The sequence below is a fragment of the Bubalus kerabau genome, chromosome 3, assembly GCF_029407905.1.
Source record: "Bubalus kerabau isolate K-KA32 ecotype Philippines breed swamp buffalo chromosome 3, PCC_UOA_SB_1v2, whole genome shotgun sequence".
NCBI lineage: Eukaryota > Metazoa > Chordata > Mammalia > Artiodactyla > Bovidae > Bubalus > Bubalus kerabau.
The window spans coordinates 178,212,641-178,237,504 of record NC_073626.1 but is presented as its reverse complement, the minus strand read 5'-3'; the positions used below and the strand labels follow the sequence as shown (position 1 = coordinate 178,237,504).

General features: G+C 48.0%; 1 protein-coding gene and 2 non-coding genes across 6 annotated transcripts in view; 1 reads left to right on the top strand and 2 right to left on the bottom strand.

Moving 5' to 3' along the window:
- MECR (mitochondrial trans-2-enoyl-CoA reductase) overlaps positions 1 to 24,168 on the bottom strand; it is a 38,388-nt gene extending 14,220 nt beyond the window's left edge. The window contains exons 1-4 of one of the 4 annotated variants that reach the window (XM_055573910.1): positions 23,942 to 24,168; positions 14,745 to 14,849; positions 7,563 to 7,660; positions 6,983 to 7,114 (exon numbers count right to left, since the gene is read on the bottom strand). In XM_055573910.1, coding sequence (XP_055429885.1) covers positions 6,983 to 7,114; positions 7,563 to 7,660; positions 14,745 to 14,849; positions 23,942 to 24,162 — 556 coding nt within the window. In that variant the 5' untranslated portion in view covers positions 24,163 to 24,168. The remainder of the gene's footprint in view (positions 1 to 6,982; positions 7,115 to 7,562; positions 7,661 to 14,744; positions 14,850 to 23,941) is intronic. The other 3 variants (XM_055573907.1, XM_055573908.1, XM_055573909.1) reach the window with 3 other exon arrangements.
- TRNAC-GCA (transfer RNA cysteine (anticodon GCA)) lies at positions 763 to 834 on the top strand. The gene has a single exon. It is a non-coding gene; the product is annotated as a tRNA-Cys (tRNA).
- LOC129648035 (U6 spliceosomal RNA) lies at positions 22,588 to 22,691 on the bottom strand. Its single transcript, XR_008712640.1, has one exon. It is a non-coding gene; the product is annotated as a U6 spliceosomal RNA (small nuclear RNA).
- Positions 24,169 to 24,864: the final 696 nt, after the last annotated feature.

Genomic DNA, 24,864 nt, shown 5'->3' with positions numbered 1-24,864 from the left:
AAATGACTTCAGACACGAGGAGTAAGGGACAGCTTCTCTGAGGAGGGGACAGGCTGAGAGGTGAAGGCCAGAGATGCAGCCACTCAGTCTGCAACCATTCCTGTGAAGTAAGAAGCGCAGACTCTTGAGGCAGGACAGAGATAGGAGCGGAGCAGGACAAATACACACTGGAGGGGAAACCGTGGTGGGAAGAGTGGCTGGAGATGTGGCCAATGTGGCACTGGCTGGATGGACGTCATGAACCAGTGAAGTTGCTCAGTTGTGTCTGACTTTTTGCGACCCCATGGACTGTAGCCTACCAGGCTCCTCCATCCATGGAATTTTCCAGGCAAGAGTACTGGAGTGGGTTGCCATTTCCTTCTCTAGGGGATCTTCCCAGCCCAGGGATCGAACCCAGGTCTGCATTGCAGGCAGACACTTTACTATCAGAACTACCAGGGAAGTACCCCTTTCAAGATCTTGACCCACAGTAACTGCGTGTTACACTCTAACTCAGTCCATTTATGTATATACATACACACACATACCTTAACAGAAGCCAAAGTTTCATGGAACAATACTTAACCTTACTCTATGTGATGTGTTGTACTCTGGGTCAGGGAGTGAAGAATGGATTTCGTTTTAGTGAACAGGAAGCTTCTAATTTTAAAAGTAAGTCTGAGGTGATTGGATTTATGCTTTAAGATCACTTTGTTGCCGAAGATGTACGGATGGCCAGTAGGTACGTGAAAAGAGGCTCGACATCACTAATTATTATTGGCTTCCCTGGTGGCTCAGATGGTAAAGCATCTGCCTGCAATGCAGGAGACCCAGGTTCGATCCCTGGGTCGGGAAGATCCCCTGGAGAAGGAAATGGTAACCCACTTCAGTACTCTTGCCTGGAAAATTCCATGGACGGAGGAGCCTGGTAGGCTACAGTCCATAGGGTCGCAAAGAGTCGGACACGACTGAGAGACTTCATTTACGGTTTAAGATCACTTTATTGCTGTAGATGTATGGATGGCCAGTAGGTACGAGAAAAGAGGCTCGACATCACTAATTATTAGAGATATGCAAATCAAAACTACAATAATGTACCACCTCACACTGGTCAGAATGGCCATCATTAAAGTCGACAAATAACAAACGCTGGAGAGCATGAGGAGAAAAAGGAACCCTCCTACACCGCTGGTGGGAATGTAACCTGGCACAGCCACTATGGAAAGCAGTATGGAGGTGCCTCAGAACACTAAAAATAGCATTGCCACATGATCCATCAATCCTGCTCCTGGGAATATGTTCAGACAAAACTATAATTCAAAAAGATACATCACTCCTATGTTTTCAGTAGCACTGCTCACAACAGCCGAGACATGGAAAGAACCTGAATGTCCATCCACAGATGAATGGATAAAGAAGACGTGGTGCACATATACAGTGGAATACTACCCAGCCATAAAAAAGAATGGAATAATGCCATCTGCAGCAATGTGGCTGCAACTAGAGATTATTTTAATAAGTGAGGTGTAACTCATAAAGAGACAGATACCACAGGATATCACTTACATGTGGAATCTAAAATATGGCACAAATGAACCTATCGACAAAACGGAAACAGATGCACAGACATAGAGAACAGATTTGCGATTGCTGTAAGGGCGAGGCTAAGAGAGTGGGATGGATTGGGAGTCTGGGGTTGGTAGACGAAAACTATTATATTTAGAATGGATAAACGAGGTCCTACTGTATAGGACAGGGAACTATATTCCATATCCTATGATAAGACATAATGGAAAAGAATAGAAAAAAAAGAATGTCTGTAAATGTATAACTGAGTCACTCTGCTGCACAGCAGAGATCGGCACAACATTGTAAATCAAGTGTGTGTTATGTGCTCAGTTGTGTCTGACTCTTTGCTGCCCCATGGATTGCAGCCCACCAGGCTCCTCTGTCCATGGAATTTTCCAGGCAAGAATACTGGAGTGGGTTGCCATTTCCTCCTCCAGGGGATCTTCCTGACCCAGGGATTGAAACTGGGTCTCATGCATCTCCTGCATTGGCAGGTAGATTTTTAATCACTGAGACACTTGGGAAGCCCCAAATCAACTATACTTTAAAAAAAAAAAAAATCACTCTTGCTATGTGGAAAAGATGTGGGGAGAGGGCAGAGTAGAAATAGGAAGGCTAATCAGGGGGCTACTGAAGGGGCCCAGAAGTGAGGTGCTGGTTGCCTAGACTTTGGTAGCAGGGATGAAGAAAAGTAGATGGATTTGAGTTATGTTTTGAAGATAGAATCAATAGGATGTGAGAAGCATTGGGTGAAAAGCATTGGGTGAAGGGTGACAGGTCCTCACCCCTGCAGGCAGGGACCCACATAAACCAGAGTCAGACATACGCAGATTCAAGCCCTGGCTTGTGGAGGACTTGCTAGATCACCTTAGGGAAACGACTTGGAGCCTTGTTGGCATGGTGTCTCAGGGTTCCTCAGCCTATCCTTCCAAAGTTCTTGACTATGCACTCATGACCCACTGCCCTGGCTCTACTGTGGTCCAGGGTAGGGAGCAGGGGACAGGCTGTTAGGTGTTCTGCAAGAGGAGAGAAACAAGGTGGGCTTTAGGGGCCAGGAAATGGGGTCAGGAGGCAGGAACACTCTTTACTAAAGGCTGTGTCAATCCCAGAGAAGACTGCTGGCTGAGAAAATAAGAGACTGAAAAACTGAAGGGGTGCTTTGAAGTCCAGAAGCTGTCTTGTCTTTCTCTGGGCTTTGGGCAGCCTAGTTTTCAGATTTCAGCATCATCTTTATAATCATCACCCCCTTCATCTTAGTCAACATTTACTGTACTCTACTCTGTGCCAAACACTTAGTGAATGGCTCTCTGTGCATGAAATCAAAGGTGTTTTCTAATTCCTCTTAATGGCAGGACAATGGAAATCCAGCCCTTGACACGGATTTCTGGGGCTTGGCAGTCGCTAATCCTCTTCTTAAGAGAACCTGGGTGTGATGGGGGCAGCTTCCACGTCAGCCTCCAGGGCTTTCAGGGGAAAGTAGAAACCCTTGGGCTTTCGAGTTGGAGAGGCTGTTTAAAAACCCCAGCTCTGCTGCTCGCTAGTTGTGTGGCTTTGATCACGTCACCCTTTTTGAGCTGCAGTTTTCCTGATCCATGAAATGCGGAGGACAACACTCCTGTTACAGTGTGAAGGCTGCACAGACGATCACTGTGCCTGGTACACAGCAGGTGTGGAGCCCCCCATGGGCTCCTTTTCTGATCGGCATTTCCCAAGCCTGAGTTCTGAGGGCTCCCAGTCCCCATTCACGTGCACCCAAGCCTTAACTGTCTGCATCTTCTAATGCAGGGGTCACTAAACTATGGATCATGGGCCAAACCTGGCTCGCCACCTGTTTTTGTAAATAAAGTTTCACTGGAACACAGCCCACTTTTTAGTGTATTGTTTATGGCTATTTACAACAGCAGAGTTAAGCAGAAGTGGAATGGGCTGCAAAGTCTAAAATATGTACTCATTGGCCCTTTAAGAAAAGTTTGCCAACCTCCCATCTAATGCATATGGAAATTTAGTGTTTGCAAAGGCCATTGTATGTATTCCCTCAGTAGAGACAGACTAGGCAACGATAATTAGCTCTGTTTTAGAGATGGGGAAACTGAGGCTCAAGGTCACTGTGATTTAAACAAGGTCCTGGTGGGGGGGTGGCGGGGGTGGTAGCGTTGGTGGTGGAAGGAGAGCCTGCATCTGACTCCCAGGCCAGTGCTTGCTAGGCCCCGAGGTGCCTCAGGGGGGTCTGAGTATTTCCTATGGGCAAGTCAGTTCGCACATTCTCTGGCCCTGCCTCCCCTGGGTCTGGGGAAAAGGCTGATGACAGGCACAGCAACAGCTGAGCAGCTCAGAGCGTGAGAGATGACCAAGATCTGGCCAGCTGAGGACTTCTCTGGTTAATGACGGCCACTCTACTCAACTGCAGTCTTCTCCAGAAGAAAGACTGTTCAGTGCTACATGCTAGAGCCCTGCACACCACGGATGCTCACAAGATGTTTACTGAATAAACAGAGTTAATTATTGTCTTGGCAATGATAAAACCCTCATCCTCTCTGACTGGCACTTGGTTTAGAAGAATCACCTTTTCTCTGGGGGAGAAATCCCAGTTCTGGCTATGCCGCCACCACACATGTGCAATTACCCACACACACCTGGCCCGCGTCCTTTCTTCTCTCCCATCTAATCACCAAGCCCTCTTACTCCAGCTTCTCTGTCCACCCGTCTCTCCAATGCCATAGCACCGTTTGTTCAGACCCTTATCATCTGAAGCTTGGATTGCTCGGACACCTCCTCACTGGCTTCCTGCTCCCCCCTCCCCCCTCTGCCTTTTCAGAGCGTTCTCTGTAAGGTACAAATCTGATCAAATTGTTCCTAGTCTTCACCCTCATCAGCGCCCCCCACCTCCACACACTGACTGTGGATGTGGGCTCTCCATGACCAGGGCCCTGTTGACCTCTCCAGCCTCATCCTGCTTCTCTGCACGGCCCGCCCCGCTGTGGCCAGCCACACTGAGGGGCCTGCAGTGCTGACTGCGCTGTGCCTTCTCCCATCGCCACACCTTTGCCCCCGGCTGTGTTTCTGCTGGTCTCTTTTTGGCACCAGAGGCTGGTTTTGTGGGAGAGAATTTTTTTTGCAGCAGTGGTGGGGGGTGGAGGATCAGGTGGTAATACGAGTGGTGGGAAAGCAGCAGATGAAGCTCCTGCTGGTTCCTCACAGCCTCAGACCTGGATCGGGTGCATGGCCCCCCGGGTGTGGGGTGGGGTGGGGCGGGGCTGGGGACCCCTGTTCCAGACCCAGTTCAAGCCTTACTTCTCTGGGAAGCCCTTCCTGACACTCCCCAAGACAGGGAGCTCTTGCCTTTGTGTTCAGCCTGGGATGACAGCACTCAGGACACTGCACTGTATAGGTGCCGTCTTCCCACCCCAGCCAAGGGCACGCGGAGGGCAGAGACTGTGTCTGACCCACGTTGGGGGCCCTTCACTCTGCACAGGGGGAGTGTGTGGCCCGAAGCACCAATCGTAGCCTGTGAATCTTGGCAGCTCTCAATCTGCTCACCTGTTTATGCTCTTTTACTGCGCGGGGTGGTGGAGGGGGGAAGAGGGGTATAGGAGAGGGTGGGGCCATTCTTGGAAGCATCCCTGTTCTCACAGAAGGAAAGAGCGTTGTAGACTCCTGATACTATTTTTTTACTGCCCGGTACATTCTTCTTTCTAGAACGGCTCCCTCCCAACCTCTGGGATTGTCAACTGCAAGCCCCCCCTCTCTACACCACACATGTTGGCAAGAGACTCAGCCGGGGCAACTGTGAGTGGCCCAAGCCCCATCCCCTGGTGATCGGTGCATGGATGGGCAAAGACCCAGGCAGGCTGGTCAGAGCCCTCTGGGGGATGGACGCGGTTGTGCTGGACACACTGTGGAGGACACGCTCTTCCGTTTGCTCTCAGGATGATGTAAGCCTCAGGCTGCCAGGGACTGTCCACTAAAGGTGTGTATCAGAGTGGGTCTGAATCTCAGCTCCACCAATTAATGGCCGGTGACCTTGGGCAAGTTGCTTCATCCTTTATGTTTACTGCTGTCCCATCTGCAAAATGGGAATAATAACAATATCTACCTCACGCTGTGGGCACATGAATAAACAGAAGTAAAGTGCTTATAACAGTGCCTGATACCAAAAGAGTGGTCGATATTTGTTGCTATTTCTATATCACTGTGGGGACAGATCCCATCAGAGGGCTAATGAGAACAAGAGAAAAAGCCCTCACAGCCTTGGGTTTTCTAGATCCAGTTGTGCCTGAAACTTTCCATCTCTTGTACCTCCCTGTTCTACAAACCAATTAACTGCTTTTCTGGCAAAGCAAGCTTGAGTTGGCTCTTTGCAAGTTATAACTTCAAGAGTCCTCATGTTGGAGAGAAGTGGGAAAAACAGAGGTGACCAGAGTCTAGGGGGCTCTCTTTGCAATCTGCTGTTTGAGTTTGGACAAGGGCTTCTTCTTAGGTTTCAGCTCCTCATACGTCCAATACTCTGTAAGGTACAAATCTGATCAAATTGTTCCTCGTCTTCACCCTTCATCAGCGCCCCCCACCTCCACACACTGACTGTGGATGTGGGCTCTCCATGACCAGGGCCCTGTTGACCTCTCCAGCCTCATCTTGCTTCTCTGCACGGCCCTGCTTCCTTCTCGTGGCTGCTGCCAGGATCCATCTGTGTGACATTTGTGCGTCAAAACCCATCAAGTGCTAAAAAACACATCTCACCAAAGACTCCTCACGCCTATCAGAGAAACTCCTCACCCGCAGCATGGCTTATGCAGGGCCTTCCCAGGCGGCCCCATCCGCTTCGTGACCTCCCCCCTCAGTTTTTTCTGCAGCCCCTTCCCGCGGCACATCGTCTGCTGAGGCTACACCGAGTTTTCCTCCATTTCCAAAAGTCACCGTTGTGTCTTGCTCCATTTGTATTCTCCAAATGCCACCAGTTAGGGCTCATCTCCACCTACAAAATCCATCCATCAGAGGTCCCTGCCAATGAAGCCTCCCCCTGAAGCCCTCGAGACTGTCTTTCTCACACACACAGTTGCCAGAGGTGCCCTCTGCTTTCCGTGAACCCGCAGCACTCCCTTTGTGGAGGCTGTTGATTTGGAGATTTTGTCAGTTAGATTTTAACCTCCCAGAGGGCAGGGGCTGCCTTCTTTGATTCCCCGTTGCACCCTACATTCCCTAGGGATGTAAGAGCTCCAGTCAACATGGGTGCACAGTGCTGAGAGCTGATGCACTGCCTCCTGAGCAAAAGAAACATGCTGCTCTCCTGGTCCAGCTTCCATCCCCTTGGAGGTGGGTGTATGGACCTAGTAATAAATCCTATGCTTTCTTACACTGAGACAAGGAGGAAATGTGTACCATGTATGTGAAATAGGATCTGAAACAACACATGCTGGAGACACCTGGAGAAACTCACCCAAACCAGGATTCGCTGGGATCACCCAGTCTCCTGGCTTCACCCCGGTCACACCGCTGCCCACGGCTACAACCTGTCCAACACCTTCGTTCCCTCCAACAGCAGGCAGCTGGGGAAGGAGGCCATAATTTCCTAAGGGAGAAGAGCACAGAGGGTCATCCATGAAGCTTGGGTGGTGAGAGCATGGGCTTTGGAGTCAGACGGACCTCAGCCCGATCTGACCAGCTGTGCGACTGACCAACCTCTCTGAGCCTGAGCTTCTTCATCTGTAAAGGGGGATGTACTCCTCGCTTTCAAGGGTTATTATGAGATTAGATAACGCAGGGATTGAGCCCAGCATACTGCCGGCACTTCACAATGGTTGGTTTGCTCCCCCACTGCAATCTTCCTAACTCTTGAAAAGCCTCACATTCCAGGGAGGGGAGGCCGGAGAGGGCTCACACAGTGTGCAGACAGCCTCATCTGGAGAACAGCTGCCGCTAATCACAGGAATTTCACACCCACACCTGGGGAGGAATGAAAACGAGGTGGCAGCTAAGCAAAAAAGCCAATTAACATAAGCCACAGAAACCAAGGTTACCTTGGATCATATTTATGTCAGATGGATTGATAGGGGCCGCCAGCATCTTCACATGGACGTCTGATCCGCCCACAGCAGCCAGCTCCAGGTTCTTCAGTCTAAGCACAAAGCCAGAGAGATGTTCATGTCACCCAGGCTAGACAGGGAGTCTTTGCTCAGATCATCTCCCCAAAGTAGGTCAGGCAGCAACATTTTTGAGCTGCCATTGTGTGCCCAGGGATGAGGGTTTTGTTAGGAGAGAGGAGCTAGAAGGAATTCGCACAGGATACAGGTTAACTCTCATTAACTACAAGTGGACAGTCCTGGTGACCTCTTGACCCCACCGCCCACTTCAGGGCAGAAAATGGTTAAAACTCCTGTGGGCCTGGGTTAGCCCTGTGTTGCCCAAGCTTGCTTGATTCACCTGGTATACTAATCTTACAGATTCTCAGACCCCAGCTCTGACCCACTGAATCAGAATCTCCAGATAAGGGGCACCCCAAGGAACAACCGGGAAACCCTTGCATGGCTCATTTGTTCTCTGATTTTTCCTTTTGCTCCAACACACATAGGGAAGACATTTCTGTTAGCTGCAGAGTGATGAGGGGAAAAGAGAGATGGCTCATGGCGGTGGGAAAGAACTCCCTGGGTGACTGTGGCTTGCCCCCTGGAGAGATGTCCCTTCGTGACAATGATCCTGATCTGTCAGAAAGGATGCTGGATGGAGAGTTGCTGGTCTGAGTGTGAAACTCCACCTCAGACGGCTTTGTCACCAAGAGCAGGTTTCTCCCTTGCTCCAGGCTTCCATTTCTTCATTTGTAAAGTGGGGGTGATGTCGCCATCACCTTCACGGGCACTTGATCACTTCCAAGGGCTCTTTCCATTTCAAGTCTGTATGGTAACTGCCTCTGCTCATAATGTCTACGCCCTAGACACCACGGTCTGTATCCACTGGAATGTTGGTTAATGGGTAAAACCTGCCCAGTGGCAATGCCCACGTGGTACTTTTGTTTTTTTAATAAAAGGAGACCTTCCAACCAGAAAGGGCTGATCTGTGTATTATTAACAGACCAATGGAGCCTCATGACTTTTAATTATTAGAGAATCCTTTTCTGTCTCTCTCTACACCTCTAAGACTTCTTGTTTGCAGTGCTTTTCTCTGCCCAAATGTACTCGTTAAGCAATAATTCTCCTTATTTTTACTTACTGAAGGCACATGTAACAGCCAGCCAGAGGTTCTCAGCATTAGGCAACAGTGTCACTTCACTAAGCTGATGTAATTCTACCCGCTTCCTGCTGTAATCTGACCTTTTAGTTATACCTGAGGCTCTGCTAAGGATAAAAGTGTGATTTCCAAGAAATGGCTTGCACTGGTAGTAATAAAGGTGACAGGTATTTATGAGGTGTTTATTATACACCGGGTCCTGTGGTAAGGGTAACTGTTGTTTTCTGGCAGAGTCAGGCTGGTATTCAGGATCTTTAGTTTCCTGACCAGGGATCTAACCTGTGCCCCTGAAGGGGAAGCATGGAATCTTAAACATGGTCTACCAGGGAAATCCCTGTGCTGAAGGATTTAAATGCATAATCTAAGATTCCTGTGACAAAAGTATAAATATTCCCAATTTATCAAGCAGGAAATGAAGGCTCCTGGAAATGATGAAATTTACACAGAGGAGAATTGGCCAGACTTCCCTGATAGCTCAGTTGGTAAAGAATCCGCCTGCAATACAGGAGACCCCAGTTTGATTCCTGGGTCTGGAAGATCCCCTGGAGAAGGGATAGGTTACCCACTCCAGTATTCTTGGGCTTCCCTTGTGGCTCAGCTGGTAAAGAATCTGCCTGCAACGTGGGAGACCTGGGTTAGATCCTTGGGTTGGGAAGATCCCCTGGAGAAGGGAAAGGCTACTCACTCCAGTATTCTGGCCTGGCGAATTCCATGGACTGTATAATCCATGGGGTCACCAAGAGTCAGACATGACTGAGCAACTTTCACTTTTCACTTTCAGGAGAATTGATCAGGGAGGGGCTTATCTACTTTCAAGGTGCTTTTATTTACCTTGCTTTAATCCAGCAGCTGAAATTAGCACGGGAATCCCTCTGAAGGCCTACAAGGACCTCCAGGGACCCACCCTGGGAATCCTTGTACTGGATTATGATCAAAGTAAGAGGGGCCATGGGCTTCCCAGGTGGTGCTAGTGGTAAAGAATCTGCCTGCCAATGCAGGAGATGCAAGAGATGTGGGTTTGATCCCTAGGTTGGGAAGACCCCCCTGGAGGAGGAAAATGGCAACCCACTCTAGTATTCTTGCCTGGAAAATTCCATGGACAGAGGAGCCTGGTGGGGTGCAGTCCATGGGGTCACAAAGAGTCAGACACAACTGAGCACAGCACACACACAAGGGAGGACACGCTTTACCATGACTGTTCAGTTCAGTCACTCAGTCGTGTCTGACTCTTTGCAACCCCATGGACTGCAGCATGCCAGGTTCCCCTGTCCATCACCAACTCCTGGAGCTTACTCAAACTCACGTCCATTTAGCCGGTGATGCCATCCAACCATCTCATTCTCTGTCCTGCCTTCTCTTCCTGCCTTCAATCTTTCCTAGCAACAGGGTCTTTTCAAATGAGTCAGTTCTTTGCATCAGGTGGCCAAAGTATTGGAGTTTCAGCTTCAGCATCAGTCCTTCCAATGAATATTCAGGACTGATTTCCTTTAGGATTGACTTATTGGATCTCCTTGCAGTCCAAGGGACTCTCAAGAGTCTTCTCCAATATCACAGTTCAAAAGCATCAGTTCTTTGGCACTCAGCTTTCTGTATAGTCCAACTCTCACATCCATACATGACTACTGGAAAAACCATAGCTTTGACTAGATGGACCTTTGTTGGCAAAGTAATGTCTCTGCTTTTTAATATGCTGTCTAGGTTGGTCATAGCTTTTCTTCCAAGGAGCAAGCGTTTTTTAATTTCATGGCTGCAGTCACCATCTGCAGTGATTTTGGAGCCCAGAAAAATAAAGTCAGCTACGGTTTCCACTGTTTCCCCATCTATTTGGCATGAAGCGATGGGACCAGATGCCATGATCTTACTTTTCTGAATGTTGAGCTTTAAGCCAACTTTTTCACTCTCCTCTTTCACTTTCTTCACTTTCTGCCATAAGGGTAGTGTCATCTGCATATCTGAGGTTATTGATATTTCTCCTGGCAATCTTGATTGCAGCTTGTGCTTCATCCAGCCCAGCATTTCGCATGATGAATTCTGTACAGAAGTTAAATAAGCAGGGTGACAATATACAGCTTTGATGTATTCCTTTCCCGATTTGGAACCAGTCTGTTGTTCCATGTCCAGTTATAACTGTTGCTTCTTGACCTGCATACAGACTTCTCAGGAGGCAGGTCAGGTAGTCTGGTATTCCCATCTCTTGAAGAATTTTCCACAGTTTGTTGTGATCCACACAGTCAAAGGCTTTGGCGTAGTCAATAAAGCAGAAGTAGATGTTTTCCTGGAACTCTCTTGCTTTTTTGATGATCCAACAATCATCCATGATGATCATCCACAATGATCCACGGTGATCCATGATCCATTGTGGGTCAGCGTTTGGGGCACCGAGTGCAGCAGTACATGCACGGGGCCTTTTGAAGGAGGTTGCCATTACCTTCATTACCTCCACCATAGTTTGGCCTCAGTTCAAACAACAGGGAGGGAACATAGCCCTGCTCATTGGAACAAGACCCAGTTTTCCCCTCAGTCAGTCTCTCCCATCAGGAAGCTTCCATAAGCCTCTTATCCTTCTCCATCAGAGGGCAGATAGAATGAAAACCACAGTCACAGAAAACTAATCAAACTCATCACATGGACCACAGCCTTGTCTAACTTAATGAAACTATGAGCCATGCTGTGTGGGGCCACCCAAGATGGATGGGTCATGGTGGAGAGTTCTGACAAAACGTGGTCCCCTGGAGAAGGGAATGGAAACCACTTCAGTATTCTTGCCTGGAGAACCCCATGAACAGTATGAAAAGGCAAAAAGTTAGGACACTGAAAGATGAACTCCCCAGGTTGGTAGGTGCCCAATATGCTACTGGAGAACAGTGGAGAAATAACTCCAGAAAGAATGAAGGGATGGAGCCAAAGCAAAAACAACACCCAGTTGTGGATGTGATTGGTGATGGAAGTAAAGTCTGATGCTGTAAAGAGCAATACTGCATAGGAACCTGGAATGTTAGGTCTGTGAATCAAGGCAAATTGGAAGTGGTCAAACAAGAGATGGCAAGAGTAAATGTCGACATTTTAGGAATCAGTGAACTAAAATGGACTGGAATGGGTGAATTTAACTCAGATGACCATTATATCTACTACTGTGGGCAAGTATCCCTTAAAAGAAATGGAGTAGCCCTCATAGTCAACAAAAGAGCCTGAAATGCAGTACTTGGATACAATCTCAAAATGACAGAATGATCTCTGTTTGTTTCCAAGGCAAACCATTCAATATCACAGTAATCCAAGTATATGCCCCCAACCAGTAATGCTGAAGAAGTTGAAGCTGAATGGTTCTATGAAGACCCACAAGACCTTCTAGAACTAACACTCCAAAAAGATGTCCTTTTCATTACAAGGGGCTGGAATGCAAAAGTAGGAAGTCAAGAGATACCTGGAGTAACAGGCAAATTTGGCCTTGGAGTACAGAATGAAGCAGGGCAAAGGCTAACAGAATTTTGCAGAAAAGAACACCCTGGTCATAGCAAACACCTTCTTCCAACAACATAAGAGAAGACTCTACACATGGACATCACCAGATGGTTATTACCATGACTGAAAAAGAGCTGCAATCAATCAAAATAATGTAGAAACACTCTCTACAGAAAATGGTTAACTAAGAAGAAGTTGATGACTAGGGCAGAGAGAATAAAGAAAGGGCTTTTTTCTCCCCTTGTAGGTTAAGTATTAAGAAATGTATGTATTTATACTTATCTGGAGGAGGGAGAGTCCTTGTAACAATAATAACTACTGTTCGAGTGCGCACCAGCCAGGCGCTCAGCTAAGTGCTTTCCATGCGAGTTTTCATACTATTATTCTGATTGTATAGCTGAGGAACAAAGGCACCAAAGAGGTAGATAACTTTTTTAAGGCCCCCTGAAGTAGTAAGTGGCTGATCTGAATTGAACCTGGCAATGTGATACTGGAGAAGCCAGCTGGTGAAGGGCTGACCCCAGACCAGGCAGAGGAGGCTGTAGGAGGAGCACCAGTTTGGAGAGGTGGGTGTCTTCAATCCTTGCCTGGGGAGATGAAAGGGGCCAGCCTCCCCTCCCAGGATAAGCAGGAAGGCCTCAGCCCAGAAGATAAGCAGGAAGGCCTCAGCCCAGAACACATGTACAAATCTGAATTCTAGAGAAAATTCCTGCCCAGAGCAAATGGATCGTGGCCTCGTTGTCCCTTTGTATTATCCACACTGCTTCTCTCTTGCATTGTGACAAATAATCAGAGTTTTTCTGTAAGCTGACAGAGTCTGTGCACTCAAACTACTTAAATACATTTTTTTCCTGCACATTTTCTACATGTTCCTCCCTCAGCCCAGGATTCCTTTTTCCACAGCTTCTCTGTGAAGTGAGAAATTCAACTCACCCTTTAAGACCTGGATGAAATTTTACTTCCTCAAGGCATCTTTGACCCTCTTCTTAGGCTCTGCAGCAATAAAAAATCACTTGCTCCACTCTGAGTGCTCCCATTACATGTATGGTGTGACTATCTATACCATTTACGACCATCTTACACAAGTTCATTGCTTTCTACTTTACGAAGTTTGTTCAAGCATTTTCTTTAACCCTTCACAACAAGGCAGAAGTTCACATTCCTTTTCCAGCTTCTGGGGTAGACATCCTCCAGAGCTCAGGCTCATGTGTTATCTGCAACCCACCCTGGAGGATGGGCAGCACTCCCAACAGACATTGTTTCTGCAGCAAAATGTAGGAATATGCACACGAAGTGGATTGAATAGTGGCTATATCAAAACTTCACTTTAGATCAGCTTTTGCCTCCAAAAGAGTTATGAAAAAAACCAAAACTGTTGATTTTCAGAACATTCTGAATTTTGGAGTGCAGATACGAATTTGGATTCGAATCCAAGTCTTTTAGACTCAGTTGAGGGTTCTTTTCACTTATCACTGAGTTTTACAGTCAGAATATATGTTGTCTCCTTATTCGACTGTGAGCTCATGGGGGGCATGAGCTTAACTCTTAACTTAAGACTTTTAGTCTTAACTCAGTGTTTAGCAGTGTCTGGGACCAAAACAGTGCTTGAGAATGCTTCTTAAAGAAATAATCTTATTTTCCTCTTAAGTGAGAAAATATATTGTAAAGCTAACAGACATTTAGGGAATCATGGGCAGAGCTCACAGCACAGGGACTTAGCTATTAAGGCGGTATTTACTCTTTTTAGTCCTGGGCTGTTTAGGAAAATACTGGTGTAGGATGGGTACAAATAAAAATGGATATTATCCTTAAGGGAGTTCAATCTAAGCAAAAACCCACGCCTCTTTTCCTCAAGGGAAAGTGCAGATCAAATCTGTACTAAGACTGTAATTCTTAAAAATATAGATGACCATAGATAAGAATATACGTAGATCTCATAAAGAAGGCTGACCACTGAAGAATTGATGCCTTTGAACTGTGGTGCTGGAGAAGACTTCTGAGAGTCCCTTGGACAGCAAGGAGATCAAACCAGTCAATCCTAAAGAAAATCAATCCTGAATATTCATTAAAGGACTGATGCTGAAGCTCCAAAACTTGGGTGAAAAGCTAACTCACTGGAAAAGACCCGGATGCTGGGAAAGTTTGGGGGCAGGAAGAGAAGGGGGGCAGCAGAGGACGAGATGATCAGATGGCATCACCGACTCGATGGACGTGAGTCTGAACAAACTCCGGGAAATAGTGAAGGACAGGGAAGCCTGGCGTGCTACAGTCCACGGGGTCACAAAGAATCGGACACGACTTAGCGACTGAACAGCAACAACAAGATCTCAGTTCCTAGATGAAGGGTAGAACATGGATATGGAGTTACAGACGCAGTTCTGGGTGTGAACCCTACCTTGGTTATTGACTGGCTAGCTGAACCTCACAGTACTCATCTGTGGAATGGGAGCACACTAGAAGTCAGCTCACAGATAGATGAGGTACAGACATAAAGCACTTACTAGAGTCTCTGATACACAGCAGAGGCCAAATAAATGGCAGCTGTTGCCAGTTGTGGGAACATCCAAGGAAATCTTTGAAACAGCTGGCTAAATACCTCTGGAAAAACAGTCACCGAATCACTCAGAGGAAGAAGGCAACTTTTTGGAAAATCTGAGTAAATTTAATTCAACAAATATTTATTGATGGTCCTACTAAGTGCCAGGTACTGTGCCAAGGGCTTTAAAGATGAAAAAAAAAAAAAAAAAAGTATCTCCTGCCCAGGAGCTTGATGGCGTGGGGACTCAACGTTTGAAAACACTGGGACTGGCTGCAGGGAGAGCAAAGGGTTAGCAAAGGGACTTTGGAAGCCGTGACACCTTAGCTGGAACTTCAAGGATAAACAAAAGTTTATGGGGCGGACCGAAAGAAGTATTCCTGCCAGTAGGAATGGCAAAGAGTCTAACTTGACTGTGGGCCGGGCCCAGATGCAGTCTGGATTGGAGCTGTGGGAATGGAGAGAATTTGATAACCTGGAATCCCTTTAATAAGAAGTGGCATTGATGTCACTGGGTGACTGATTCCATGGAGGAGTGGCTGAGGATCTTTCATGACTCCCAGACTTCTGGTTTGGGCAACCGGATGTTGAGATAGGAGGAAGGAAAGAGTGGCGTGGAGCGGAGAGGAAGGTGTTATATCTGCAGCCTGAAGCAGGTGGCCAGAAGTGTGTTGTGGAGGAGAGGGTACTCTGTGCTGGATGCCTGGGGCTGGGAGTCAGCTGTGTGTATGTGGAATCTAGGGTAGTAGGTAAACTTAGGCTGGGTGATCTAGCTGGACAGTTAAACTATAATGTTAACAGCTTCTTGAGCTCCAGATACTGTGCTTATTAGCTTTATATACAAGACAATGTTTAGTCCTCAAAATATCTGGACAGCGTTATCACCCCAATTTTCAGATGGGAACTGCAAGTCAGAAAGTTAGGTAACTTGCCCAAGGTTTAACAGTAAGTGGCAAGGCTTGATCTTAAGCTTGACCCCAAAGCTCAGACTGTCCAACGCTAAGCCGTACTCCCTACACTGTGGGTGTGGAATCTTTGTCCTGGGAGATACTATGAGGTGCTCCTTGAGGCACAATACTTTTGGGCAACACTGCCTACTAAACTCCCTTTATAAGATTCAGACGGCACATTAGAGTCACGAAGGCTCTGGAAAGTCCTCCTGGGAAGAAACCCACGTGGCTTTGTGTCCTCCTGTGTTCCAGGGTTAGCTTGGCCGGGAACTCTACCCTCACAGCACACAGGGGAACCATCTGCCCCCAAATGGCAATTTAAAAAGCGCTGCAACTCACTCCCAGTTCTCTTCTTTGTCTTGTGGGAGCCTAGCTGTGCGGCGGGAGGGGTAGGGTGAGGGGCAGGAGGTGGAAAGTTGAAGCTGCAAACACAGGTGGCTGAGGGCGGGACGGGCCTGCCACAGGCTGCCCACCCGGGGGGCAGGCGGGGGTTGGGGGGAGAGCTGTGTTGGTCCAGCTGCCGCGCACCGGGGAGACCAGTCCCAGCCTGCTCCACGGAATGCCATCAATGCCAGACACTGCTGCTCCTGCAGACAGTTCTAACTGCGTCGTCAAGGACACCGCTCTGCAGAGACAGGAAGGAAAACCGGGCTGGGTCTGAATTCCAGGAGTTGAACCTTGAGTGTAATGATAGCAATTTCTTCCTTGTTTTTCATCTTTCAACTCACCAAAGGAGCGTGTGGCTGTGTTATGGAGTGCAAGCGAGGCACCCAAACACAGCCTGGCTGGATCTCAAGTCACTTTCCCAAGACTGTTCAGTGCCTTGCCCCGCGAGCATGATGGCGCCACGCAACTCGGAGGGCTGCCTCTGCCTTCACTCGACAGATCCCAGACGGGATAAGGTCACAATGGCTCCTTTGAGGCCAAGGCTGTACACCTGTGATGCCATATGAACTACAAGGGAGACAAAAGCAGGCAGAAGAAAGAGCCTTTTGAGAGGCGGGGAAAAGAGGCCAGTACTCTGGGGACTGGCTCGGTTATACTGGCTGTGTTGGATGGGCACCAGCCAGCTCTGCTAAGATATCTTTCGTGCCTTCTGCATTTAATTAGCAACCATTTGTCCTTATCCTGCATCTTCCACTTCATCACCTCAAAGTGCTTTGCAGCAAGAGCTATCCTGGGTCAGGGAGGCTTTCTCCTCTGCTCGTCACAGAGAGCCAAGAACGTGCGCTCCATCACAGGGCGCTGGGTGAAGGTGACTGATGTCTTCTGTGGCTCTCCCGGGTCTGTGTCCAATCCCCAGAGTCACACACATGCCGCCTTCTGTGATTTAGTAAAGTGCTAGGCGTGCTGGGTACGCTGTTGTGGGATTTGATTTTACCATTAATAAGCAGGGCACAGTTGGGCCACCGTGGAGTAATGAAGTTCTCCAGCTTGCCCCCCAGCAGGAGATGCCAGTGGATGCAGCTGGTGGGGTTCGGATGGAGTCCTGGGCTCTCAGGGAAGGCACCTTTCAGGGGGCAAAGCTCACCATGTTCCATGGTGTGCAGGCACTCCCGCCTGCCCCCCTGTGCCTCTTCTGGTGTCCCCACCTCAGAGTCCTCTGGCCCTCCCACCATTCAGAGCTTTTCTTCTGAAGCACAATCACTTGAATGGAAGGGAATCAGAGACTGAGGGGCAGCTTCTGGAAGTTTCTACTCAGGACTGGCAAAGATATCTCTCTCTATCCTCTCAAACTCCTTCTTTCCCTCCACTAAGGGCACCAGAAAGCTTGCAGGCCTCCAAGATTCCACACCTGCTAACATCAGGAAATCTGCTTGAAGGAAGCTGCAGAGTCTGCTGCTTAGTTTGCTGAGGGCTAATATCAGTAACCTCAGATACGTAGACGACATCAACCCTTACAGCAGGAAGTGAAGAGGAACTAAAGAGCCTCTTGATGAAGGGGAAAGAGGAGAGTCAAAAAGCTGGCTTAAAGATCAACATTCCAAAAACTAAGATCACGGCATCCAGTCCCATCACTTCCTGGCAAACAGATGGGGAAACAGTGAGAGACTTTATTTTCTTGGGCTCCAAGATTACTGTGGACAATGACTGCAGCCATGAAATTAAAAGATGCTTGCTCCTTGGAAGAAAAGCTATCACCAAGCTAGACAGTGTATTAAAAAGCAGAGACATTACCGACAAAGGTCCATCTAGTCAAAGCTATGGTTTTTTCAGTAGTCATGTATGGATGTGAGAGCTGGACCATAAAGAAGGCTGAGTGCCAAAGAATTAATGCTTTCAAACTGTGGTGCTGGAAAAGATTCTTGAGAGTCCCTAGGACAGCAAGGAGATCAAACCAGTAAATCCTAAAGGAAATCAATCCTGAATATTCATTGGAAGGACTGATGCTGAAGCTGAAGCTCAAATACTTTGGCCACCTGATGCGAAAAGCCGACTCACTGGAAAAGACCCTCATGTTGGGAAAGATTGAAGGCAGGAGGAGAGGGGGCAACAGAGGATGAGGTGGTTGGATGGCATCGCCGACTCAATGGACATGAGTTTGAGCAAGCCCCAGGAGATGGTGAAGGACAGGGAAGCCTGGTGTGCTGCAGTCCATGGGGTCGCAAAGAGACGGACATGACTGAGTGACGGAAGAGCAACAACAATTCTCTGTGTTGCCTCATAGAGGAAGATGGGGCCACAGCCTGCAGCCAGCCGCTTTTGTCTCTTTGCTGGGTATGATTACAACACAGCCCCTGCCTGGTGGGCTGCTGACTTTGGTGGCAAAGGGGCCCCTTGGTGAAATCTTGTGCCCAGGACCCCTTACTTCAAGCCACACTCTTGCTCCCGGGACAGGTGCCAGAGCAAATCCTGGTGAGCAGGGTGTCTGCTTCAGCTTCCCAGACTCGTCAGAACTGGACAATTGTTGAATCAGAGGACTCAAGCCTCATAATCATTTCCATGGATGCAGGAATACATTGAGAAGGATGCTGAGGCCTTGTGTTGTCTTGGCAGAAAAAAGTGTTGTTTGGGGAGAATGAGGCAAAGAGGAGTGTAGGTTTTGAGGTACATAGAAAAGGGAGCTATGAAGCTTTGTCACTGGCTTTGTCACGGAAGACAAGGGTGGGGGGGATGCCCCCCCTCATGCCTATTTTTTTTTTTTTTGGTCACATGGCACAGCATGTGGGATCTTAGATCCCTGACCAGGAATCAAATCCACACCCCCTGCAGTAGAAGTTGTCTTAACCACCAGACCACCAGGGAAGTCCCAGGACTGCCCATGTTTACTACAGCTGACCTTGGTCAATCCCTTTCTTTATTAAAAATAACTGGAAAAAAAAAAGGAATAGCGCAGGGAAAGATATTCAATACCCTGTGATAAACCACAATGGAAAAGAATACGAAAAAAGATATATATATATAAAAACGGAATTACTTTGCTGTACACCAGAAACTAACATAACATTTTAAATCAACTATACTTCAATTAAAGAAACCAACCCAACCCCGCCCCCCACCCCCCACCCCAAGACAAAAGCAAAACAAGAACATCAAAACTGAAAAGAAGGGAGACTGGCGTGACATCCTCACTCTACCAGTGAGTGGCAGGGTTGGGACTAGTGCTCTCGCGAGTGGTCCTGGTCGACACACCATGAGCCACAGATTAGCCTCCTGTTATCTCTGCTCTTGCTTCTCTAAAATGAAGACCCTTCCCACCATTCAGGCTGGGAGAGGCCTGGACCACACAGGGGCTGCTAGGAGAGGCCAGACAAGAAGAACTCAGCGCCCGGCCGCGTCTGGGGCAGTTCCCTGGAGGTGTCCACCACCTTTGACTCTCAGAGGCAAGAATGAGGAGACGGGGGTGGAAGGACTGGGCCCTAAAGCTGGCTGTGCAGTGTCAAGTCCAGAGGGAAGGTAATGTAAAGTGCGTCACAGGATACGAAATCCAGCTGGGGTCTGAAGCCTGTGACCAAGGGTCGTCCCTTCTGAGCCTCTTTCTGCAGATCCCTCCCTCAAGGACCACATACTGAGCGCACTCAAGGCGTGTCATCAGACACACCACATTTTCTCTTTCCTTTGGGCTTCTGCCCATGCAGGCGCTTCTATTTTCACTCCTTGTATAGGGCCCCAGATTTTCTGGGGGCTCAGCTGAGACCTTGTGTCTCCAGAGACAGCACTCTGACAGGGGTGGGTGCTCTTTTCTGTGCGTCCAGAGATTCTGCCACAGCACTTATCCCTGGACCATCTCCTGGACTAGAGTGTGAGCTCCTGGAGGGCAAAGTCTACGGATTATTCACCTCAGTACCCAGCACTTAGTAGGCCCTCAAAGAACAAATGCTGGCTCACATTGTAGGCGCACAGTGAGTTCTGTCCCCTCCTTCTTCACTCATGACGACAGTGAAGAGCTCCAGGAGACCAACAAACAAGCAAACAAATCCAAGTTCTTTCAACAGGGTGCCAAATGAGAATGCTAAATTTTTTCTCAAACTACTGTAATTCTGGTTTAAAAACCAAGTCACTTGCATAGAGCTTCAGTTTTAAACACTGACATCAACTGTTAAAAAGAAGAAATCCCCTGAGAGTAAACTGCCCTAGAGTGAGAACTCACTACCTACACAGCCTGGGTCCCCACCACCTGCTCCCCCTAATTCCATCTGGCTAAGACAGAATGGGTATTTGTCCAAAGGCTTCACAGCTTTATTTCATTCTGTGCTAGCAGCAGGCAGGTGAGAAAGCCATGATGACGACAATGCTGTTTTATGAAAGCTTCAGGATCCTGAAAAGGGCATGAGACAGAGAATAGCATTCCTACTGTCTTCCCAGGGGATGGGGTGGGGTGGGGGGGCTGCCCTTCCAATGAAGAGCAGAGTCTCGGGGTCACCTGAATGACCAATAATTTCACCTTCTCTTCTGAACTTATTTCCAACTTTATACTCCATCTCATGCTCAAAAAACATTTGAGATGATGGTCATTGTTTCTTCAGGTCTATGTCTATATCATGGGCTGTTGGTAAAGTGACATCCTAGTTGTGTGATCGTGGGCAAGTGACCTTCAAGTGTCTTGAGCCTCAGCTCTCTTACCTGTAAAACGGTGATAGCAATGACCAAAACTGGGTTACTGTGATTTTAAAAATCCATAACATATGTGGGGAACCTTAGCCCAGTTCCCGCCACTTAGTAGGTACACAGTAAATGAGAGCTGTCATTACCACAAGATCCAGAGAATGGCAAGTTCTAAAAGGGGACTTGCAGGAACAAAAGGAAAGTGGACACTGGAGTTTCTGGGAATTATCTGATAGAGAATCCAGAACTCTGCACACGGGGTGATGGTCATGGGGACCTCGGAAATTTCTGGAATGTTTGTAATTCTCCCGTGTTTCTAATTTTCTCCCACAGTCTTATTTCATTTAGATCAGCAGTTTAATTCTTTACATGAAAAAGACCCACGTGCTTATTTAGGGGATTCATTTGGGGGTAAAAGAAACTTACTAAGAGACTAAAGGAAAAGGCCTTGGCAGAGAACAGCTGGAATGTTTGGGGGCAAGAGGAATAAAGAGAGGGACATTCAGAATGTTGACAGGAGAACAGGAGGTCCCTGGAGGCCTCATTCTGAGGAGTTCTGCCCCTGACTCAGACCTGAGCAAACTCTTCCTCCCTGTTGTGCCCAGAACTCGGCCCACAGTGTAAGCATTACAAGTCACATCAGGTTGGGCAACACTATGCTGGGACTCTACTCAGACACCATGACCCCACTCAGTGTAACCTGACACATCCAGTCACCGGGATGTTTAAAGGACACCTGATTCTGTGACAGTGTGGTTACCCTAAACCACCTGACATGACAGCAGAGAGGAGAATCCCAGTCTCTGGCCTCGGTCCATGCTTAGGTCGCCTGAATCTGGGTCAGAAGGGAAGGCTATCCTTTAGGGGCAGAGAGAATTACTGCCTGCCTCAGTCTGTACCCACAGGGCAATGGTTTTCAACCCTGGCTGGGGCATCAGAGTCGCTTGGAGAGCTTTAAAAACTCAGATGATGGAGACTTCCCTGGTGGTCCAGTGGCTGAAAATCTGCCTGGCAATAAGGGGATGTGGGTTTGATCCCTGGTTGGAGAACTAAGATCCTACATGCCACAGAGCAACTAAGAACATGCACTGCCAACTACTGAACCCGCCCGCTCCAGAGCCCATGTGGCACAACTAGAGATCTCACATGCCACAGTGAAGGTGCCATGTGCCACAACTAAGACCGAACACAGCCAGGTACCCAATACAATGCTTCGTGGAAAGACCGTGCTTTGAACTTCTGGGAAATGACCAGGGTTCCACACAAGGAGATAAGAGAAGCTCTTTTTCCTAAGTGGTATCTGCAACCAGATCAGTCTGTTCTATAATAGCTTCCCTGGCTCTCCAAAGGGTGGGAATCTACCAGGAGGCAGCTGCGCTTGGCTGCCTAACCTTCCCATGCTTTTCTCAGGGTCCCTGAACATCGGAGACACCTGCCTCATCACCACAGAACTCAATAAAAGGTACACTTATTACAGAAACTAGATTCAGATTCAACTGACATTTTTGGAGCTCCTTGTCTGTGGCGGGCCCTGAAGCAGACACATACAAACTGCAAGCCTGTGAGAGGCACTACCTCATTCTCACTAGGGGTGTGTTCCCAGAAAAAGAGTGTTCATCAGAGTTTTACCAACTCATTACAGCAGTCCTCAGTAGATGTCTTCCCAACATGGTGATTTATCACCTATGATCAACATACAAACTGGGTTTTACTGACTGATGTATATTCTCAAAATTTCAATTGCTCTAATCGAGTGCATGACCATGCACTGATATCTGAGGCTTATCCTCTTCAGCTGTCAAGACATCTAGCTTGTATTTTTTAAGTAAAAATATGGAACACTTCACAAATTTACGTGTCACCCTTGTGCAGGGACCAAGCTAATCTCTGTATCATTTCAATTTTAATATCTGAGCTGCTGAAGCCAGCACTCTAGCCTGAATTTGAATCATCAAAATAATTCCTTGTTTGTCTGTCATTTGGAAAGCAATCAAACCATTTGCTGGGAATCAAAGAGTTTTAAACAAGAGAGTATGCAGATACTTTTTGGTGAAGAGTATTCCTTTTATTGAAGCTGATTAGCACTATGAGCTATAACTACATTGTCTCCATTTTTAAACGTGGTGAAACTGAAGCTCAGAGAATCTCAGTAACTTGTTAAACACACACAGCTAGGACAGGGAGGGCAAGGACTTGACCCCAGGTCTTCTCATTTCCAGATCCGTGCTTTTTCCCTCGTACCACTAGTGGACCTCACTAGGTCTTCTGCATGGCTATAAGCACTTATGTGCAGATGTATAATTGTTGAAAATTCACATACTGTTTTTTTCAGCCACATGCAAAAATCATGGATTAAGATCCAACAGAATTTTAGGATATAATCACAAAAGTAACAAGGGCTCAGAGGGGCTGAGTGATTTGTCCAAGATCAAACAGCTACTAAGAGGCCGAGCCTGTATTTGACCTTAGGTCTGTATGGCTCCAAAACAAGAGCTCTTTTCAACTAGCTAAAGGCACACACACAGTGTACTGGAGAGGAAATCACATGAGACAGGACTCAGAAGCCAAGAATTCCGGTCTCTGTTCCAATCTTTATTAGCTAAATCACTTTGGACAAGTCCCTTGCCTTCTGCAAACTGGAAGCAATGATCTCTGATCTACTTCACTATGAGAAGTGAAGATCCAAATGGATAAAAAAGTATTCTGAAAATTCCTTCCATAAAACAATAGAGCATAGGAATTCACGTAGGCCAGTCAGACAGCTGTGGGTTCAAAAATTCTGACTCTGCCACTTACTGGCTTGTGTGATCTCGGACAAGTGATTTTACTTCTCATGTCTCCATTTTCTCATCTGCAAAATGGGGCTAAATCAAGTACCTACACCAAAGGGCTGTTGTGACGATTAAATGAGAGCATCCATTTATATACAGATTGGCCCACATAGAGTACAGGATCAGCGGACGTCAGCCACTGTCACCAGAGCCGTGCCTGCCAGGTTTTCAACTTCCTCAAGCACGGACTTTCTGAGCTACCACACCTGGGCAACAGTTTCCTATTATTCTCTGCGTTCCTCCTCTGGCCTTGACCCTCCTTCCCTTTCCAGTCTCCCTTCCCCACAGCCCATCTTAATACCCCCCTGCCAACTCCAGTCCCCTTCCCCCATTTCGGCGCCGTGTCTTACTCGACGACCTTGGCTGGGTCCCCGTGTTGCCCATAGACCAGCGCCCGGACCCGGGAAGGTTCAGCAGAGGCAGAGAAGGAGGCGGAGGCAGGCCGCCGCCGGCGGGACTCTGGGAGCAGCCTCTGCCCTAGCTGGGCCGGGGCTCGAGTCCTGCAGAGCGCCCCGCAAACCCACATGTTCCCTCCAGTCAACTCAGAGACAGACGCTGCGAGATACGTCATCTTCCAGCGACCGCTCGCCTGCGCCCGGCCCCGCCCCCCGGGTGACCACGCCCCTCGCTCCTTTTAAAGGGCTGTCGCGGTCCTCCGCAGCTGGCGCTGCCGCTAGGTGAAACTCCGTGGGAAACCAGGAATAATCGGCGGAGGTAGTTAGGGGAGTCTCGGGGACTCTGAGCCTCCCAGGGTTGAACTCCTAACGTTAGAAATTGGTTTAAAGCTGGGACTGGCTTAAAGTCTGCGATTGATGTTTGATTTGGGGGAAGACAATTTTCCCTTTCCTGTCCTCAGTTTCTCCTCACAGTGAACATAGCGCTCACTGTGTTCAAATGAGGCGTTATTTCATTTAATCCCAGCTGTCTTCTAACAGCGTCGGGTGGCAAACCTTACTTCCCTACACCAAGTAGAGTAGGTGTAAGTAGATGTGGCGGTACGAGTACTGGGTTTGGAGTTAGCTGACTTAGGTTCAAATCCTAGACCTGCCGCTTGTTAGCTTGGCCGCCTCGGGCAAGTGACCGAAACTGTGAGACAGCGTTCTCAGTCCTTGCTGTTGTTCAGTCACTCAGTCCTGTCCAACTCTTCGCGACCACATGGACTCCAGCACACCAGACTTCCCTGTCCTTCACTATCTCCTGGAGTTTGTTCAAACTCCTGTCCATGGAGTCAATGATGCTATCTGATCATCTCATCCTCTGTTGTCCCCTTCTT